Genomic DNA, 21584 nt, shown 5'->3' on the forward strand with positions numbered 1-21584 from the left:
AAAAAAATCGAACTTTCTTATGGATGTAAGTTGTACTTTTGAAGTGTCATATGTATGAAAATCATCATCGAAAGAGGTTTATTTTTTAACTTAATCCCTTCAACATTCAAGTTAATAACCTAAGATAAATTTATTATTTATAACCACATTAAAAGTAAATTTTTATATCTAATCATAAAAGGATAAAATATTCTATGAGGAAGTGGTCCTCAATCGTCTCTAATAGCATTCCCCTACTTTTTCTCCATATAATCTATATAAAAAAAAGATAATATGTATAGATACTTATACACACAAGCTAGCTAAGGGTCAACCTGTCTTTCCTATATCATATGTCAGAAAATATATATATATATATATATATATCATATTTTAAAGCCATATGCGATGAGATAATATTTCCAGCTAATGATGATAAAGCTATACAAAACACACCTACATACATACCCCCATATGGAAAGATGTTGGAATCGTGCAACTAATTGTAGGGAAGCACACAAAGATAACATAACAGGAAATGTTATTAAGCATGAACGATGCATCTTCTTCTTATACTTGTAGCACAAAGAAACCAAAACCCATTAGAACATCAAGATATGATTGTGATCTACGACTGTTGCGTGACTCTCAACGCAGTCTCAGCAGCAGATCCTCCGGACACCCCTCGGAGAACCAGGCCGTCCCCTCCCCGTTCTGTCGTATTACTGGTCCACGTCCACCGGCTGCTCCCCGTGCTGCCGGTTCGAACCCAAGAGTGAGGTCCAGCTCATCAGCATCGTCCTCCTGCACCGTCTCTTCCGGCAGCTTTCCCTCCGCCTCGGTCTGATGCATCCCCACAGCGAAGGGGTCAGAACTTGGCGAGGAGGGTGGCCTCAGGGCGTTAGCGGAGCGCTTGAACCGGACCCGGGAGTTGGTCGTCACCTTGTGGAGGTCGCAGTTGGCCCCGGCGCCGATGTCAGAGGGGATCCTCGTCATGTAGCGGATGTCGTGCGGCTTGGGGGCGGTCGCGTCAGCTGGGAAACGGGTGGCTGCCTCGCCCCTCAGCAGCACGGACTCGACGGCGGCCTGGCAGACCCGCCAGCTGCCGGACCAGAGCAAGCCGACGGAGCCGTAGACGGGGTCAATAATCCTCCCACAGGCCTCGTATAACAGCGACCGGTAAATAGCTGAAGGAAGCCGAACCACGACGACAAGAAACACATAATTCAACCCTTTCCGTGACGTGCATGCATGGCATCTGTCCGTGCGCAAGAGACGGAAACGCTAGATGCGTACCAGGGCGTAGATGAGGGGGACCGGCGTTGATGAGGTTGATGAGGCCGGCACGGCCGTAGAACTTGGCGAGGAAGACGGTGGCGTTTGCCTGGGCTTCGGGGCTCCTTATCCACTGAAGGCAAGGGCGGATGGTGCAGCCATCGCTGCACCCTTTCCGGAGGACCCGACACCCATTGCAACTCATCTTCACCTTGCCTCGATGCCGATCAGATCGGGAACAACACAGTAGTGTTAGAAGGAAGGAGAGCAGTACGGAGAAGAAGGGAAGCAATGGGGATATGTTATAAGGCCGAGAGAGGGTGGCAAAGCCAGCAGTTTGGAGAAGAGTGGGAAAGCGGTTTCCTACTCCATCTTGCTGTTGGAGTTCGTAGACTATAATACAAGAATATGCACCTTCTCGATTACTACTTCCCTATACATATATAGAAGAATCGCAAGAACTTCTAAATTAAGTATTGCAACTTGGAGGACTCAGAATCTAATCACCCACAAAAACCTTGGTTTGACCGAGCATAGCATTGTATCGAAAATCCATTGACCCAAACGTTGACTCCATCTCTACCTTGGATTCTTCACCTCGTATTAAAATCCTAGCCACTGGTCTCATTTGCCTTCAACATACGTCGCAATGATACGGAGAACATTGCCTTATCAATATGCTTTCTACAAGTTTTTTTTAAATCAACCAGAAGAAGTGTGAGGGAGAGAGAGACGTGTTTAAACCCGCGTGTGGTTTGCGCGGCGCTGTGGGCGGAGCCCCAAAAAGAAATCATTTCTGGACTTGCTTTTGGTATTTTATTGTTCCTTTATGTTTGGGCACAACATTTCTTGTGACTCCACTTGGCTTCTGATGTCATAATTCTGATGCATGAACAAGATGGAAAATACCAACTGCGCTCATGGCTTTCCTAATCGGAAGGATTTCCATCTGTCATTAAATTCCATCAGCAGTAAAGAAATCATGTGCAAGATGAAATAGAAGGTTCTAATGATGTAGATTAAAGATAAAAGACTAGCTAGGTTAGGAGAAACCAGCACCCGTAAGCAGAGACTTAGGAACACCCACGTACTACGTACTGCCTCTCTTAGCATGTACTACGCTGCATGTGAGACGAGACCGAGTCAACAGGTTTCGTGTTCCATAATACCATGAGGCCTCCGTGCCGCAACTCGTATCCATCGTTGTTTGAGTCATACCATGAGACTGAGTCAAACTCGGAAGCATAGCTGAGTCAACTCCCGTAGCCCGTGCAGCATAACCGATGCTGTGGAAATACATAGTCTATAGATTGACTTGGGCTGCTCAATCCAAAGGACAGGTCGTCGGTTGATGCTCAAGTCAACCTCCTTAAAATGAGAGTATGTTGTGACAAGTTATTAAGTGCTGTAATTTACTACTGACGCATTAAATTAGTAGTAGCAAAATGGTAGTAAAGCCCAAATTGTTTTGAGTTCATCCAATCCTGTAAGATCTTCCAATTACCTTATAAATGATTTGATTTGTGAAGACTATTAGTCTCTGTTGTCACCCATCCAAAACCCCGACTTGTGATAGGTGGAAAGCCATAAGACCCATGTAAGCCGTCCGTAAGCTCATTCCTTAAAGGTGTAGTTGAATGGTGATTGAAGATTGGGTGCAATGATCCATCTGCTTCCAATTTGTAATTGGTTTTGCTGTTGGATTTAGTGATCACAAGGATATTTAGATGATAATTAATTTGTGATATTTATAAAGGCCTCTGCCCCACGTGGCACTTTCTGGCGTCATCCACGTGCCAGCAGGTGAAGGACCTTTGGGCTGACGCAGTGCGATACTTCAGACCCGAAGGAAGCGACCAACTAGCCTCTACCTTGTTCGGCCCTGTACAGGTTGGCGCTGGACACCCTAAAGTCATTTTCTAAAGCTTTAGATAGATGCACATGGCTTGACCTGAGCGGCGCCATACGAGCTAACACAGTATGATACCTTAGACTTAGATGAAGTGACCCTCAGCCTCTACCTTGTTCAGCATCGTACATGTCGACACCGAACACCCTAGAGTCGTGTCGCAATGCTCAAGACAGCGTCGCACGAATCGACTCGAGCGGCGCCACACAAGCTGACACAGTATGACACCTCAAACTCGAACGAGGCGAACCCCAGCCTCCACCTCGTTCGGTGTTGAACACCCTATCGTCGTTCGACGTCGCATGGCCCAACCCGAGCAACACCATAATTTAGTATTGTTTCATGCTATTCCGTTTCTACCATACAAGGCTTCCCTTCCTCTATCTTGTATGGGCTCAACCTTCGTCTTCACCATAATTTACTAAATAATGAAGAGTAAGAGACGATGGGAACAAGTAGTCGAGGGACGATACGAGTAAGGCAACGAAACAATAGAACAAAGATTAGAGATAATATCTTTTTTATAAAAATAAGATATATTTCATAAAAATAAAACGAGACTTTATGAAAAAGAAAAAAATTAAGATTTTTTTGTAAGAAATTTATTAAAAAAAACTTATATTTGTACCTAGAAAATATACTGATTCAATAATATATGATCCTCCTGTATGATGTCGTAGTATCGTTCATGCGAACGTCACATGATACGTGAAGGCAATAAATTAAATAGGTCCATCATGGCCCATATTATGAAATGCCACGTAGTGGCCAACTTGATGTGTACATTCTTCTTGTACGCATGCATAGTGGATCGAAAGGACCCAAGTAATGGCTTCCGCGTGTTAACCTCACACTTTTCTATTTTTATCCTTTTTTTTCCGGTTAATTCGATATATACGGGTGAATTCTCATAAAAAATTCTGTAACTTTGAGAATATTCCGGATAACGCTGTAACTTTAAAATTTTTTTTTTTTACATAGCATCTTTACTTTTCAAATTGATTATTTTATATTTATCGTCTATTACTTTTTGTCCAGTCATCTTTACTTGATTGTCTCCCCTCGCCTCTCGCTTGTGACTGACGACGAGGATGCACCCCCTCCTTCCTCGTTAGCAACCGACGATGAAGAGAGGGTGCAAAGAGGTTGTGAGTGAGGGTAAGTCACGCCATCCCCCCCCCCCCCCTCCCTTTCCTCGTCCTCAATTGATAATAAAGGGCGCTACAAGTAACTTACAACAAAGGTTACGCCTTCATTAACGAGTAAGTCCAATTAAGATGAAGGTCTCACCCTTATTGAGAAAAAAGATATCACACTGGACAAAGAAGGAGAGCCACGAAGGCTATACCTCCGTCACTTAGTAGTTTTGACAGAGGAACTTGCTTAAAATTAAGAGTAGCCGATGAGCAAAGGTTGGTCCATTAAAGGAGGGATAAAATCATCTTTTCATGTGATTATGGGTGTTTTACAGGATATTCTAAAATTTAAATTTTATTTCGAGGATTATATATATATATATATATATATATGTTGAGTGGCCCACTTGGAACCCTTGAATCGGGAGTCTCCTCACCGGCCACAACCCCGAGGCGAACGTTAATTAGCTACACCCTTCCTCTTCTCCCCACTGGCGGTGTCCCGACCCCGCGAGAACCGGATCCTGTCACCGCCCACCAGCCGAGAGCGATGATCTCTGCCGAGACCGCCTCCCGGCCGCCAGATTCCGCGACGGCGGCCGCGACGCCGCCCTGCGCCTTGTTCAAGACGTGGGGAAGCCAGCGGCTCCTCCCCTTCGTAAACGCGAGCGGCAAGGGCAAGACCACCGTTGCGGAGGCGGAGGGGGCGTCCATGAGGAACCCAGCGTGCGGTGACGACGCGGGGCTCGATCAGGTGAGGGAGAAGCTCTTGGTTCACCTCCGGGAAGCGGCGGACCGGATGAAGTTCGTGGTCCCCTCACCGCCTCCCCCGCCGCAACAACCCAAGGACGGGAGGCCGTGGAACCTGAGGGCTCGGCGGGGGCGGCCCATGGTTCCGACAGAAATTGAGCAGCATCTTGGGGGGTCACCGTCGCCCGCGGTAGAGAGGAGGGCGGCACGGGCGAGGCCGGCGGAGTCGGACCGTCCCAGGTTCTCGATCTCTCTCTCGAGGGAGGAGATCGAGGAGGACATCTACGCCTTGACCGGATGCAGGGCTCGCCGCCGGCCCCGAAAGCGGCCCCGAGTCGTCCAAAAGCAGCTCGACGTGAGTCTCCTCACCCCATCCCCCCCATCGTTTCTCGCTACCTCTCCACCCGAAAACCCTAGTTTGCCGGAAAAGCTTCGATCTCATTTCTTATGTTGTCGTTCTTCGTCTCCTGATAACAGTGTCTGTTTCCCGGCGCATGGCTGTCGGAGGTCACCGTCGACTCGTATCGGGTCCCGGAGTAGTCTTTTGCGGGAGGTAAGTATACCTTCAGTGACGTGAATCAGTCAACCAAAGATTCTCGATTTGGCTCACACGGGAATTGGGTTCGAACAGTAAGCAATCTAAAAGAGCCTTTTGGCTAATTCTTTTACTCGCAAAAGGTGAGGGAATTCGGTTGCACTGTCATTGTGGTGTGTTGTGTTTGAAAGCATCCCCTGCTTCTAATTTGTAGCTACAGATCTGGAAACAATTATTGATGCCACCCAGATTAGTTTATTTATGTATGAGCTAATAATACTTAGCATGGTGGGCAGTTTCTTTCCAGGGTTCGTATAATTGCAGGAATAAATGTGTCTCGAGTTTGGTTGCTTCATAGTTTTAATACCCCCCCGTCCTTTGTCTGTGTGTTTTGGCAGTACCTTCTTTGCTCAATTCATAAGACATGGAAGCAAGATTTGGCGTTGAGATCGGCACCATGGAAAAGAGTTGGGGTAATTAATTGGTGGAAAATTCCATTGAAGGTGTTTCCAAATTTCTCTTTTGGCATGTACAATTTGTTTCTAAATGAAACGAATCATGGGAAGGGGGTGAATGAAATGAGTTCTTTTTTCTACTGGTGCTGGGTGTTCCTGAATAGCTTGAGCTGGATTCCTTTCATGTGTACCACATTCCATATGGATTGTGCATGAATCATTAATAAAATGATGTCGGAATGTGAATATTAATAATGTTGGGCTCAAATTCCACGGATTCATAATACAGAGAATCTACGTATAAACAATCCCAAGAAGAAGCACGAGACAGTTTTGATGTTGACCATCGACGGGGGATGAATCAGGGATAAACATGGGGTTGACTACTACGTTGACTTTGGAAGGTCAAGGGAGGACGTGGTGGAGTTGGATCGCACTAGCCTTGCAATAAAGCTAGCGATTGCTTCGTATTTTCCGTCGTTAAGGTGGAATCGAGCCATAAAGCGAGAGTGACGACGATACCCTCGACAGCTTTATTTCCTTTGTTTGATTTGGTGCGCAATGAATGAATCATGGGAAGGGGGGGAGCACCGAAGTCTGCTGCTTACTCGTTTGACAGGTAGATCAAAGGAATCGAATCGGAGTCGATGATTCACGTTGCTAGATAAACTCTCTGATTTGTTGGAATCATGAAAATGGAGTGAGTGAGTCTGCACTAGTAAAAATATTATTCGGTAGACCAACGAGGCTTGTCATCATGCTAAAAGGTTGAGCATATGTCAGATAGGTATTGGCTCGGTCTTCGTAATTTACGTCTTGGCTTGTGTGGATAGCACGACAGGTGATGCCTTCCGAGTGGGTCTGTTGATGGGGAAGTGCCAATGTCTTCCGTGGAGAGGTGTTTTGTTCTGGGAGTGAACACAAATCACGTATTAGATGTCTTCCTTATCAATGTTGCAAACGAAGCAAGGCTAGTGGCATTAGGGCTTCTTCACCACCATCACAATGGGAGTAGGTTTACAGGTGGGTTGGGACACCCTTAGCTTCCATTACATCATCTTGCATCATTGAGTGCGTCCGACTCCCACGTCCTGATTTCCCATTGCATAGCCTCCGTCCACATCCACAAGATGGCAACAGATGGCAGCATATCTAGGATACTTGTTTTGAGCTTCGAGCCATCCAAGCCATGAAAGTACATTCGGTGGAAATAGGCAGATACGACACTCTGTGAAATGACAACCCCAATCAAACTTTGGAACTATAGACCTCCTAGCAAGTCTCGAAGCATAAAGCACAGTAGCCCGATGCATTGTAGCAGGAAAGAATAATCCTGCTTCTTTATTCTATCACATAATGATGCTACTATGTCATCAACGTAAACCATATGTATCTAAGGAAATTGATGCTGATATCAAACACAACGTTTAACCTTGAACAACAAAGGAGAAGCAAAATATAAGCTGAAAGATAGATAGATAGCTGGACGTCCTCATACTATGAGATCCGAGTCATGCATGGTAATAGCTGGGTTGAGTCACGACCCCGTGGGAGCTAGCCTGAGCTGGAGGTCCAACCCGGACGACTCGCCCGAGTCCGACGAGTCCTTGCGCATCGTGACGGGAACTGTCGCAGAGAACCTCGTGAACGAGCCTGCGTCCTGCTCCAACAACCGCGCGCCGCCACCGGCGGTGGAGTACGGGACAGCAGGAGGAACAATCGGAGGGACGGACGAGGAGGGAAAGGCGCATGCATGCGACACGTGGAAGGGCGGCGGCCGTGAGATGCACACCCACCCGGCGGGGACCGGGAGGAGGTGGGGCTGCGGCGCGATGGCGGACACCATGGGGTTCACCGGGCACATCTGGCCGGTAGGCGCCCAGAAGCCGCCTCCGTGGTGGTGCATGTGGGCGCGATTCAGCTGTTGCCGCTCCTTCTTGTGCGCGTTCTGGTGGCCGCCCAAGGCCTGCGAGTTGGCGAACTCGCGGCGGCAGTACTGGCACTGGTACTTCCGCACGTCTGCGCCGTAGCCGTCGCCGCCACCGTACGCGGGGGCTGTGGCCATGGTGATCGTCGATGACGAATACGACTCCGACCTGAGCCGGGTCTTCTCTTCCTCAGACACGTGGAATCCCAACAGCTTCTTCCTCGAGCTGCTGCTGCTGCTGTTCTTGGACGTGCACTTGATCCCTGACATACTGGGCTCTCTCTGTACTTCGCTATCTCTCTGGCGAGAGAAGTACAGATGCGCACACAAACAGAGGAGGTATGGATGAGAAATACTTGAGGGAGTTAGGTTGGTCTGCTTTGGTTGTGAGTTGGGCTCAGACCCCTCTCTCTTTCTCTATATATATGGATGAACTTTTAGGTTTAGAAGATTAAAGAAAGCAAAATGAGTCACGTAGGTTATCTTAAATTGGTTTTATGAGCATCATTCTACAAATAGCTGTGTCATATCATTAAATAAGACATGATTTACTGATATATATTTTTGGTTCTCTCATCACCGATAGTAGATCAGCGCACATCTAACACACAGGTTGTGATAATTAAGATCGCCTGACTTCGATCACGCACACGTAGCAAGTCGAATCAAATTATCCTTTATTTTTATTATGGTGAGAAATCCTTCTTCATCTTCTTGAAGGCTGGATCGAATAAAAGGTTCCAGTTCGATTGTTCTTGGAACCTTAAAAAAGTTTGTATCTTTTAAGAGAGTTCACATCCTTAGCTTTGTCTTGCTGCTTGACAAAGGAACTGAGCTTATATTCAATTTTTGGAGTTCATTTCCTTTTGCATAGGGCTTCTTTCTCTCACTAAAGGATAAGCCTTCAACATTGTTCTTTTGTTCTCTCATTCTTCAGGCCAATGATCACAAGCATGGTAGTAATCTGCTAATTTCTTACATCAACATTAATTCCTAGAAAAAACTTCCTCCCACTAAGAAGTTGGCTGATGATCAACAAATTCAACATCATGAGATAATATCTTTATTTAATCTATGATTTACAATGCTGATTCAAATAATCGAACTACTTAGGTCATTGACTCCATGCATGCTCCTATCTTGTTCTCTCACTGGCTGAATGCATAATGTTTGAGCTACCCTCGAGCAAATAACTCCATCAGAGATGAAGAACATTAGGCTATAGGTGACAACCACCCACCTTCGCTCACCATTGCTGATGTGATGAAGCTGCCATAATCAACGTTGCATCTTGTGTCGCACGTCTAATCTACCTTATCAACCATCCCTTTTCACTCTTGAGGAACTCTCTTGGCCTCTTGCGAATCATAGAGAAGCCTGATTAAGTGTCACATAAGCCTTGCAGTATCTTATCTTCTTTATAGTCTTCCCGGCCTTGTCTCCCTTCTTTTAAGCTCATTCCACTCATTGCCTTATTTCTTGTGCCAATAAAAGATGTTTATTAGGGTTTGCCTTGTGCATTTTTTGTTTTCTTTACAGGAAATATATAATACTGACAACTAAAGGAGAAACAAGACAGATTCCAACAGTGCTCAACTTATAATTGACAGATTAATTACGTTTATTGATATTATTTATTCCCTCTAATAAGAAAGAAAAGAGAAGTCAAGAGGATAAGTGCATGGCAGGAAATTGTGGAAGAGGCAAATGAAATTTTTTATCAAGAGACATCTTATCTATTTATGGAGTTATAGTACTCATATTTGATGGCACATTTATACTATCATCTCTTTATCTTCATAACCCAAATAATCTCCTCCTTCATTGACATCTAAAATGGTGTTACAACATAACCTCTTATATCTCACAAATCCTAAAGATTGTCTCTATTTTCACACGAGAGAGACTTAATTCTCTCTCTCTCTCTCTCTCTCTCTCTCTCTCTCTCTCTCTCTCTCTCGTTTTTAATTGTCTAATTTTTCTTAACAATAACATATATATATATATATATATATATATATATATATATATATATATATATATATATATATATATATATATATATATATATATATAAAGTGTCCAGACAAGAAGGGCAGGTCCAACATGATAATGATGATATTTGATGGCATTAGCATCTTGCCATGAGATAAATAAGGGTTGATATTTAGGGCCCATGATCTGACATCTGAACTCTCTCTCTCTCTCTCTCTCTCTTTCTCATCTACTTGCTCTTGAGACCCACCATGGTCAGTTTTCTCTTGTACATCTTCCCCGCACAAAGTGCTTGAAGTGACCCTTTCAGATACCAGTCATGTCCTTATTTATCAATTGAGCTCCTGCATTCCCCTTGGGCTAGCATAGGGCACCTGATCAAGTTAATTACTTGCAGATGTGAGAAACCATTGTAACAGTGTTTAAGTAGCTTCAATCTCCCCTTTGCTTTATGTCCTTCCTATCATGTCAGGACTCACAACTCTACTGTTCTATCTTCAACAAATATGTGCAACGTGGCCGATGCTTTTGGCGATTACTAGTTTGTAAAGCATATAGCCTTTTTCTTTTCATATATGGAACTGTCTTAGATGATGCACAACTTTAGCATGTGATGTGTGCATGATAAGCATCTTGGACGCTCATTATGTTCCAGTGTAGATACGTAAAGGACAAATTCTCGTTTAACTTGCTGTAGAGAACTCGACATGCGTGAAAGCGGATTCCTTGTGTATTCTTTGTGTCTATATCATGACGTCCATGCATGGGTCGAGTGAGAAGTTAATACATTTAGCTTGTGAATAGCAAACAATAATGGATAACCTCAGTAAGCATCAAACGGGCCATCAATTTGTTTGATTGCACCGTTCTCTTCCCTTTCAGCATACCTGCAAAGTGCAATGTCACAGACAAGCTGCAACGGAGGTGATGGTTGAATCGAAGACCATTTCTTTGCGGACTACTCGTAGGCATCTACTACAATATCATACGCATCAGTCCAGTTTAACTGGAGACTTTGATGTAATTCAAAGTCAGCTTCTTAGACCGGTGGAGTTGATTACTTGAATCAGAGAAGTCATCATAGCCAGGACATCCAACACTCTGAATTGGTCAACTGGAGGGAGTGGGCAAAGCAGCAAGCTAGATGTGATTTCAAGTCAGAAACACATGTGAATCTCCAATCAAGAATTTGAAGTCATCTGATGATGATTGTTTACTGCCAGGAGTGCTATGACATGGCCGTCAATTATCAGTGCATGAAGCTTAAGGCTAAACCCTAATGTGCCAGGCAAGAGCTGGTGACTAACAGCTCTGAATTGTTCAAAAATATATAATGATAGGACACTAAAGGAATCGGTGACTTGACCGAATCCTTCAGACAAACATGGTCACCAAGAATTTGATCAACCTTCCGCTTAAGAAGGTTGAATCTTTCAAACACCAGTTTGAATGGTCCAACAGTCTCTTAATGAAAGAATTAGATGCAGATCACAGAACACGACCTTTTGTTTGCCATCAATGTTCATGTCACATAAGCACATATCGGAAGAGAGAGACTGTAAGCTCCAAACGCCAGGCAATTGGTTCCATCTCAGAAACACACTATGACCTAAAACTCTCTGCTGGTGTTAGTGCTCATATCAGAAACTAAAGGCAGTACCATTTGCCATCAAGAATAGAACCTTTTGATGGTATCATCTGAGAACAGAATCTTTTCCTATAATGCAACAAGCATCAACTACTTCAAGAACAAGAGGTTCCAAGCCTTTCTTTATATCATCCTGCGTCCTTCGAGTCTGTTTGAAGGGGTCAAATCTAGCAATCTTGAGGTCCTCTCTTCATCGGTCGTCAAGTTCTTGAGAGTAAAAAATGATGGGGTGGTGCAGAAGACAGTACTCGATGTCTTAGTTTAAGCGTTATGGTAGAACATATCACATGGATCGGAGCTCTCAAGAACACGGAGCCAACGACCCGTGAATTGCTGCGCACTGCATGGTTGATGGTCCTCGCGTTGCGTGGGTCTGCTCACCGCTGGAATCATACACCCGAACTTGCATTGAAATGCCAAGTTTTGGAAGCAGGAATACATCAGACCACAACAAGTCATCATGCAAAGAATCAAAGCACATTTTGTATATAACATATTTTCTGTATTGGAACTCCCAAACTGTTGAATTGCTCAGCAGCAGCACGATCTTAGTCTTAGGTTTTCATGCAACAGTCAACCGATGGCAGAGAGAGGAAACTCCTCATGCAACAGCCAACAGGCGGTGAGCTTACCGCAAGGGTGGTGCTCGGACCTCATCTGCGCGTGAGAGACAGATGACGGCAGCTGACTTGGCAGATGGTAACATCAAAGAGACTACATCAATGAATAACTAGGCTTGGAGGTCGTCTTCCTCAAGCCATCCTTCCACCTTCCAACCTACTTCTTGGGACTTTCTGGCTCATTGCCATCGCAGTATAAACCTCGGTCGCCCTCTCTACTGCTTCCGTAGTCCTTCATTGTACCTGCGAGGCCTTTGAGTCTGCCACCCTTCCCATATCTTTTACTCAGTTTGTTCTTCCTCTCCTCACTGAGATCATGGCCGCTAAAAGGCCTCGGGATGACTCTGACGAAAACTCGGATCGGCTCGGTGATAAAAGGATCAAGCGCCGACCTTCATTTGCGACGTTCGTAATCCTAATACCTCCGTTTCTCGATTCCATCTCTTCCTACCTACCATGATCATCTTATTCGTGTTTCCTTTATCTTCCTCGAGAAAGATTTTGTATTACTTAGATGAGATATTCTTCCGAACATGGTAGTGCAGTACCACGAATTCCCTTCAAAAAGATGATGCTGTTCGATGTTTAATTAAGCAGGTGACGAAAAAAATAATCTATCTTGCTCACCTTCATCCTCTCCCTTTGACAGGGTGATAAAGGAAGCTATGATGGTGAGCAAACAGCAGAGCATGCTTTCGTCCTTGGAGCCATTGTTTCGCAAAGTGGTACGACGAAATCTCTAACAAAGCATTCCCATGTCATGGAAGCATCTCGTATTGCTCGACTATGCTAGCCAAGACTCGTTAGTCGTCTTCTTTCTTTATAGCTTTAAGCAGACTGCATGTCTCCAGTTCACTGCCATTCGCTTATACTATTCATCAACAAGCATGCAAAAAAAAAAGATTATAGTGTGACAAATGAGTAGGTTAGCTTATGGCAGCTGCATTTTAATTATTCCTGGATACCTATATTTAAATGAAACTGGATGTATCTTATCAGGTGCAAGAGGAAGTGGAAAGAATACTGCTTCACAGTACCTATTTGCGCCCTCAAAGGTAATTGCTGCAGCTGCTTGTTTCGATCAAGATACGCTTCCATGGAACGTCTGAAGACATCCCAAGACACAAAAGTACTGTTTGATCTTTTGCAGGTCGCTCCAACTGCAAGTTGAACCAGCAGAGCCATCAAGCTTCAAACTCATATTCCAAAAGCCGCTATCACAGCCCATCTTCACTGGGACCAAAATCGACGGCTTTGACAACACTCCACTCCAAATCCTCCTTGTAGCCACTAATACTTTGGAAGCTCCTCCATCCTTGATACATTTACACCCTCTCAGAGTTGAACTAGTAGCACTGCAGGGAGATTTCCCTGCCGGGGATCAGGAGGATTGGACCAGCGACGAGTTCAATAGCCAGATTTTGAAAGAAAGAACCGGGAAGAGGCCACTGCTCATCGGAGATGTCACCGTGATGCTTAGAGATGGAGCTGCGTTCGTATCCGAGCTATATTTCACCGATAACTCGAGCTGGGGAAAGAGTGGGATATTCAAGATAGGTGCCAGGGTTGTGCCAGGAAGCTACCGCGGACCAAGGATTAGAGAAGCCATGACCGAGCCTTTCAAGGTCAAAGATCACAGAGGCGAATGTAAGTTTGGTATCCTCTCCTCTGTTTTAGTTAATTTTCTTCAACTAGTTTCATCAGATGAACCATCTACTCGCTGCTAATGCTTTTATCTTAAGATGATTCCATGTAACGATGAATTTTTCTATGTCTATTCAACCAAATCTCTAGTTTGATCAAGATATAGAATTTATGAACCAACAAATAAAAATAATTTGTTGCAGCATACAAAAAGCATTATCCACCAGCCCTAGAAGATGAGGTATGGCGGCTGGAGAAGATCGCCAAGGACGGTAAATTCCACAAGAAGCTGGCAGATGCCAACATTAACACCGTCCAAGACTTCTTGAAGCTGTGGTTTGTCAACCCACAGAGCCTTCGACAGGTGAAGCTTGAACACATTCGGTGATCTTATCTAAAGTAGTAAGCGTTCAGTGATCTTATCAGACTCTTCCTTCTGCATCAGATACTGGGGCAAGGAATGTCGGATCGGAAGTGGGAGGCGACCATCAATCACGCGAAGACCTGCGTCGTCGGCGACAAACTCTACATCCACCACGGCCGGCGATATGCTATCGTCCTGAACTCAGTTTGCCAGGTTGTGAGCATCATTGCCGGCGCTAATAGATACACCCTACAGGATCTGGTTAACAGAGCTGACAGAGTAAGAACTCAACTTACCCGATGTTGCTCCACAATGCAAACTCATCGTCTCTTATCTACTCCGCAGGACCATGTTCATCAACTAACTCGAGAAGCATACGAAAATTGGGGTCATTTGGAAGAGTTCCACGGATTGCTGCCTAATACTAATCTTCCTCTACATCAAATTAGTACGCAAAGAGAACTACCGATTGTGATCTGTTTGCTTGGATTGGTTTCTAGCTGCGATTGATCTGACAGCTTTATCCTCTTAGCAGATGTGCAGATGCCACGAGGTACTGTAGAACCTGATCTGTACACGGATCAAGACGAGGTTGGAACATTCGTGTGTGACTTTGGCGACGACGGCGTTGGTCCTTTCAACTTTTCTGATGTGCAGTCAACAACATACTAAGAGTCATCGTAACATTCCAGGAATTGAAGTAAGCTCTATGAGTGCATATGGCAGTGACATGAACTATGTATCAGTCGGTGCCTTGTTTGCATGCAATGTAGGCGTATCCAAATTATTTTATTCTTTTACGTTTTTTTTTTTGTGGCTTTGCATCATTTTGTTCCAATAACGAAGATAGATGTCCAATCCAGCTGGTAACTTCATTCGACCCTGGTCTGATGAGCTAACTGATATATTAATTTTTTTTAATCTAAATTATTAATTAAAATATTTAAGATGAAAGTAATAGTGGTATATTCATACTTTTATAAATCGATTTTAATATTATCTACTTCGATTGCGAAACTGATATATTTCAATATATCAATTCTCAATACCCTCTATACATTATTGTACATTCAGATATGTTTATGATAAAACAACTTTAACAGATCTTTTAGCTTTCATATCGATTTACTTCAATTTAGCTATCCAACTTTTTTTTTATTAAATGTAACTAGTCAGGATTTGTAATATGTGATAAAGATTTGTTGTTGAAATATTAAATCAAAAGAGATGTGATTTTGGTTTAGAAGTTTAATTTAAGATAAGAATTTGCATGCTTAGAATCAAAGTTTTGAATTTATAGAGATATATATACATATATGATTGTAAATTGTGATATTTAATATGAATTTAGTTTAAAATTATATTCTCTACTCTACTCTATTATCACTCCAATGCGGTGACCCAGTCAAAGGATTTTGCCCCACCGTATCGAGCACTCGATTCGGTCGGCCATGCCTGTCCACCACCGGGGCTGACTGGGGCGGTGGCGGCTAAAGGTGCTGCCTTTGCGCCAGCCAGTCGGAGCTCCACGGCGTTGAATTTTGAGATGGATGCAATCAATTAAACACGGCAACGGGGAAATTTCTTCCCTACTTCAGCTGAGAGCGAGACTTGTCAACATCGTGCCAGAGGAAAGAAACCAGAAAGAAGAAAGAACGAGAGAGATGATGTGTTCGTCGGACCTGGTCCTACTATTCTTGGGACAAGACGACAACAATCCCATGAAGAGCGGCTTAACGAGGACGTCAAGCTGGGAGATTGTGATGCCCAGATTTAACTTATCTTTTAACGTCAAGGCTCACGTCGTTCAACTGATCATTAATGCAGAGGAGACTAAGCAACAGGTCCTTATTTGTTGATTCAAGTAGAAAGACATACAAGCAGCATATTTCGACGTTCACACTTTAGAGACCTGCAACTTGCTGCAGTGGAGGGCAACCAAATAGCGACTGCTAGTAATATATAAGATAGATGGATAGATACATAGATACATGGCCATGAGATGTTTGTTTGATGGTAGGAACGGTATCAGCAGCTTGGAAGTGATACTCCACAAGCAGCGGCGACCTTCTTCCCGCCGCTGATATACCCACTCAAGCTGGGGTCGTTCAAGTACTGGCAGTAGCAAGGGACCTGAGATTTGATCCTGGAGCAGCACAGGCTGCTGGGCCGCGTAGAGAACAGGAAGGCTGCCGCACAGGGGTTCAGCAACGTCGGGTCGCATGTCACCGACTCCACCGCGGTCGGAGTTCGGAGCAGAAGAAGCGCAGAGATCATGCAAAAGTACACGACCGAGGAGGGCTTCATCTTGGACAAGAAGAAGCGGGTGTTGCAGTGAAGTGGAGGAATTATGATGCTCCTACTTATAGACGAAATTTGACTCCTTTTTCCCACTCGTTCATTTCAAGAGGCATTATTGCACATAGTGGCCAAGCCGCCTTACGAAGAAATGTCGCCGTAGGCCTCCTGCTCGTGGGAGAACGAGTCCACCATTAGTCATAAAGGTGTTCACCACTTCGATAACAACAACATGAAAGTTGACTTGCTCTTCACCTTGAGGTGACTTGGGGTCTTGCATCATTGTCCATATTATAATGGCGTACCTGCATTATAATGCTTGGATGATTAACTCAAGCACTCTGTCGTCCATTGTCTACGATGCAGAGCATCCGCACTGCTGCTCGTAGATAGTCTTGAATTTTAATCGGAATCAAATCAGTTCGATAGTCCATCGATTTCATTCTAAAATGAAATCAAACTTAAATGGTTTGATTATAAATCTTAATCATCATCATTCCCATTAATGGAGTTTATCCCGGTTGGTTGAATGGCACTACTACAAAGCCCAAACCTGCACTCTTAGTGCCGACATATACAGTACGTGATCGTCGTCATCACCATGCATCCCCTCATTAACGGAGATCTGTCCAAGCTGGTTGCCTTTCTTCCTCTTCTCGCGGAAGACGACGATGGTTGGCGACAGACCATATAAGACAGGATATCTACCGCAGGCAAACAAACAAGACACTGAAGAGAGGTGACACATCAACAATGGCTGTGGGGACTACACCGGCGGCTTTGATCCAAAGAAACTGTTGCTGTTTCTCCCACCGTGGACAGAGGTTGGGAATATGCATGCAAAACTAGTCTGCGATGGAAGACTTTTCCATGCTCGTATAGGAGAGATAATTGGGCCTACGAACGGCCCAGATCTACTCCAAAGGGCCTGCTGTAAACGCTTCCATTGACCCATCTCAGAGATCGCACGTCTGCAAGATCCTGTGCCAGCCACTACGGCACAAGCAAACAAGTGCGTGAGACCTACAAGAGATGAACCAGATTCCCCGTGTCCACTGGGTGCTACTTTCCAAACGTGTATCATGCACACATTTCACAGCTGGGGGGAGAAGCAATGGGGGACTCGCTGGTGGGATATTGGAGTAATTGCAAAGCTTGCTTTACCATGGGAGGAAGCATTGGGTTCTTCATCTTTTCTTTTGCCTTTTAGCATTGTCTTTGCTCTGTTTAACGTTGTGCGGTAATGGATGTTATGCTAATCCAACGCCTCTCAGATTCCCACGCTCCTCTCTCTTCCTCCACCACCCCTCCCCCCTGATAAGACCAGTAGGTCAACATCCAATTCCCTGCTTTAATTGCTTCTGCCTCAAGCAATCTTTGTACTTGCCCTGTTCTCCATCTTTCAAACAATACATGTATTCACCCATACTTCGTGGCTCTTATTTAGCTTATCTTTCATCATAGACTGTGGTCCATGTTCCTGTTGCATTACTAGTCTTGATAGAGAGAACATTCGACTCACAGAAGAATCAACTTCTGTGAGCAGAACGCATGAAAGGCCTCTGTTATGTCTTTTACCTTCTGTAGATGCTTCAACACAAAAGTACTCATTTGCTTTTGATCATTAGCTTAATCGCGGGTATCGTTTGACAACTGATATCGGTCTTCACAATGCAAGTTTCGACAACGGATTGCAAGAAGTCATACCACTGATCTCATAGAATCTCTGCTGTGTGTCATGACATCCATACATATGAACACAATTGCTGAAACTTTTGCCTCGATGCTCTGATTAAAGTACTATCTCCTTTCCGTCATTTGTTAATCGTAGGTATCATTTAGCTCTAGTATTTTTCTTTGCAATGCAGTAATAACTATTCGAGAAATCGTTGTTTTCATTGTGCTGTCTTAGTAGATAAAGAAGGCGGAAAAACTCATGATATGGACGTACTGCAGCCATGACTGCATGGCCGAGATGTTTCGTATGGAGATTGGTGGCATGAGCCTGCATGAAGGCAGAAACAACTAAAAGATTGTCTCTGTTTGAACCATGCAGATGTAAATCACTGATGCAGTAAGTTTCTCTTCTCCTTGAACCATGCAGGAAACCACATCGTTGTCGAATCTGTGTTAGCAGACAGAAAAGCTAAGACATTTGAGCAGGATTATTTCCGAACACAGTGAGAGACAGCATGGAACAAACAAAATTCTAATAACAATGATATCAAGTTGTCCATTATCACGGTGTCGATGTGCCAGCACTGAGTGGGAAAAACAGGGACATTGGCAGTCCAAAAGCAGCAGACTGACCTGCTGATGCAAAGGGAGCCAAACAGTGAGGCTTTTGACACTTAATTGTTGGGCGACCTTAGTATGTTAATGACTATAATATCGACGTGGATAGGTAGAGATATAGGTAGATAAATAGGTAGTATCAGTGACGTAGAATGATCCATGGGAGGCTGTGGCTCAGGAGGAAGTGGCAATGCAACAGGGTTCCCTGATGAACAATGGCCTGCGCAGCTGACTGCATCTCCTCATGCTGTGCAGCAGCTCCTCCCGGTTCCGACGCTTGGACGTGAACAGAAGCTTGTTGTCCGGTGGCAGGTGTCGGTCGTTGCCGATCGGCAACCTCGTTTCGTCACTGTAAGCTTCGGCTGAGGCACTGAGGGTGGAGGCTACCGCCACTGCAGCTGCTGCCGTGGTGGTTGTTGGCGGGGGTCGACGTACGATTGGAGCTGCTGTGGTAGCCTGCAGTTTGCCGGCGTTGTTGAGATCGGTTTTGCTTGCTTCATCGCTTTCCGGCGGCAGCCCGCACTTGGTGTTGCTTCTCTGTGGCGTGATGCCGACGAACTTGTTGATGACGAGGGAAGAGCGGAGGACCTTCATGGCACCGCCGGTCTGTTGCTGGGGTTGTGTGCTCACTTTTACCTCGATGACGGCTCCCCTGTCGACTACTTCCACTTCCTCTTCTTCTTCTTCCTCCTCCTCGTCTTCGTCTTCCGCGCAGCAGTTCTTCTCTTCCACTTCTTCTTCCTCTGCTGACCGTTCGATCTCTTTTACTTCGATTCCATTTGATTCTTCGTTGATTTGTATGTTGTCGGAGGAGGCTTCTGGATCGTCGAAGGTGGCGTCGATGAAGGAGAGGAGGAGGCGGCCGTCCCCGCGCTGGGCGTGGAAGTAGTTCTGTGAAGGTACAGGGACAGCCTCAACGAGAAGCCGGCCTTCACGGCGATGAGGCCTCATGTGCAGGCACGGCACCCCGTCGCGGCGGGAGATGGACGGCAGCGGCGGAGGGAACGACCTCAGATGCGACTGTCTGCTGACGGAGCAATGGTAGTTCACTGATGTGAGCTCCTTCCCTTTGCGTAGCGGCACTTGGACCTCCTCTGTTTCCTTCTTCCTAAACCGCACTCCTCCTTCTTCCATCACTATCAGCTTGTCATGCATGTCATGATTCGCTTCTTCTTTCTCCGCTCCAATATCGAGCGAGTAATCGCGGTCAAGCTCGTCGAGGAACGAAGAGAAGTCATCAGAGCCGGTCTCCGATCCAAGGCTCTCCGTGCATATCTCGAGGCTCTTCTGGCTCAGCGAACTGGAGGACCGCCTCACAAGAGGATGAACATAAGGAGCTGGTGCATCAGAGGCGACCGGATTGGCAGCTTTCTGCGCCTGTATGGCGCTCCATACGTCGAATTGCCCGGGCAGGTCCTCTTCATCGTGCAGGGCCATCACAGGATCATCCTTAGCGAGGTCGCACTTCTCCAGTCGGAAGGGCGTTTGCAGCAAAGCCACCGACATCTCAAGTTGGGACCTTGATCAGAAAAGCAATGAGGATTCTGAGGATAGTCGAGCCGAAGCTCACAGATCATATACCAGCAGAGCAGAAAGGAGGTGAGGTAGTTTAGTTCTACGAAATGAAGAGAAGTCGGTAAAGCTGTGGTTACCTCAAACAAGGAGGTGCCATGTAATTTCCTCTCTTTCTCTCTTGTCGACCACCCTCACCTTCTCTTCTCAGAGAGAGAGAGAGAGAGAGAGAGAGAGGATGGGTTTGGTTGGCTTGTGGCTTGTCAGAGGCAGCCCTGCTGATGAGGAATGGCGGGGGGAGAGGTGGTATTTGTAGTAGGAGAAAGCAGGGTTGCCTTCTGTCTCTCACTCTCCGGGTGGAACCTTTAGCTGCGCGGGGCCCTCCCACCACTCGTTGCTGCAGCCAGAATCACACCCTCTTTTCCAGCTTTATCTATCGTCCATTTCCCCGTCTTTTCTTTCCCCATCACTCGCTCACCTTTCTCATACATTTCTCAGCCATGAAAATGGAATAACAATTATATGTAATATGTATATATGGAGGAGCTTTCGTAGATAGATGATGCATCATTCACATGCTCTCTATAGATGATTCCCTTGCCTTGCTTTTTACTAGTAGAAAAGAAGAGTGGAATAATCTCCTGTCATTGTAGCATCTTTTTGGCCCATTCATCAGACTAAATTCCAAGAATAAACCTCTGGTTAATGTGCTGAGGCATTTTTCCGACACATTACTGGAGTCAGTTTGATCGCCAGAGCTCGCCAGCACTGGCATGCGTTTGTATTACTTAAGTTGATAGAGTACCACAGTGAAGCATATTAGCATCCATCCCCACTTCAGCTGAGCTTTTTGGGATCCATATTCTTTTACAATTTGATGAATTTTTAGACGTATGATACCGACTCATGACGTAGTATCCTCCTCCTCCTCCTCTCTCTCTCTCTCTCTCTCTCTCTCTCTCTCTCTCTCTCTCTCTCTCACACACACACACACACACACACACGTTAGATTCCATTCTTAACATTAACAGAGGTAACACCTAACGTTTGAACGCGGCAGTGCATGCATACAAAAAGCTCTTGTTCTCGACTCAGTACCACAGTGTTGCATTGGCCTGGACGAGGCAGGTGGAGCCACGTTGAGAGAAAACTATTACACGCACGTCGCCGTCGTCCTTCGACGAGCCAGCATATTCTCGGCCACCTTTCATCAATCAAGCACAGGAAGAATCGTTCAATGGA

The 21584-nt window shown here is 45.2% G+C and overlaps 5 protein-coding genes across 7 annotated transcripts; 2 read left to right on the top strand and 3 right to left on the bottom strand.

Annotated features, from left to right (window-relative positions):
- Nucleotides 1-503: 503 nt before the first annotated feature.
- Nucleotides 504-1646, bottom strand: LOC135613029 (LOB domain-containing protein 40-like). Its single transcript, XM_065109940.1, has 2 exons — nt 1276-1646; nt 504-1166 (listed from the first exon to the last, which is right to left on the bottom strand). Exons 1-2 carry the CDS (start codon nt 1457-1459, stop codon nt 628-630), a joined length of 723 nt encoding a protein of 240 aa, XP_064966012.1. The 5' UTR covers nt 1460-1646; the 3' UTR covers nt 504-627.
- Nucleotides 1647-4711: 3065 nt separating this feature from the next.
- LOC135613030 (uncharacterized) lies at nt 4712-6179 on the top strand. Of its 2 annotated transcripts, XM_065109951.1 has the most exons (3): nt 4712-5404; nt 5527-5602; nt 5983-6179. In XM_065109951.1, the coding sequence occupies exons 1-2, from the start codon at nt 4850-4852 to the stop codon at nt 5587-5589; spliced, it is 618 nt and encodes a 205-aa protein (XP_064966023.1). In that variant the 5' UTR covers nt 4712-4849; the 3' UTR covers nt 5590-5602; nt 5983-6179. The 2 variants fall into 2 exon arrangements, with proteins under 2 accessions (XP_064966023.1, XP_064966016.1); XM_065109944.1 differs by having other exon boundaries at nt 5527-6179.
- A 1091-nt stretch (nt 6180-7270) lies between these two features.
- Nucleotides 7271-8366, bottom strand: LOC135606849 (zinc finger protein GIS3-like). Its single transcript, XM_065098177.1, has one exon. It carries the CDS (start codon nt 8234-8236, stop codon nt 7577-7579), a length of 660 nt encoding a protein of 219 aa, XP_064954249.1. The 5' UTR covers nt 8237-8366; the 3' UTR covers nt 7271-7576.
- A 4025-nt stretch (nt 8367-12391) lies between these two features.
- On the top strand, nt 12392-15117 carry LOC135606844 (protein SAR DEFICIENT 1-like). 2 transcript variants are annotated; one of them, XM_065098154.1, is made up of 8 exons: nt 12392-12634; nt 12879-12954; nt 13229-13284; nt 13380-13876; nt 14077-14237; nt 14319-14516; nt 14583-14685; nt 14770-15117. In XM_065098154.1, exons 1-8 carry the CDS (start codon nt 12546-12548, stop codon nt 14907-14909), a joined length of 1320 nt encoding a protein of 439 aa, XP_064954226.1. In that variant the 5' UTR covers nt 12392-12545; the 3' UTR covers nt 14910-15117. The 2 variants fall into 2 exon arrangements, with proteins under 2 accessions (XP_064954226.1, XP_064954237.1); XM_065098165.1 differs by having other exon boundaries at nt 12393-12634; nt 14773-15117.
- A 3613-nt stretch (nt 15118-18730) lies between these two features.
- On the bottom strand, nt 18731-20639 carry LOC135606853 (protein FAF-like, chloroplastic). The gene is made up of 2 exons (XM_065098186.1): nt 20483-20639; nt 18731-20349 (listed from the first exon to the last, which is right to left on the bottom strand). Exons 1-2 carry the CDS (start codon nt 20500-20502, stop codon nt 19005-19007), a joined length of 1365 nt encoding a protein of 454 aa, XP_064954258.1. The 5' UTR covers nt 20503-20639; the 3' UTR covers nt 18731-19004.
- Between the last annotated feature and the right edge of the window lie 945 nt (nt 20640-21584).

Source organism: Musa acuminata, chromosome BXJ1-2, assembly GCF_036884655.1.
Source record: "Musa acuminata AAA Group cultivar baxijiao chromosome BXJ1-2, Cavendish_Baxijiao_AAA, whole genome shotgun sequence".
In the NCBI taxonomy this organism is placed as follows: domain Eukaryota; kingdom Viridiplantae; phylum Streptophyta; class Magnoliopsida; order Zingiberales; family Musaceae; genus Musa; species Musa acuminata.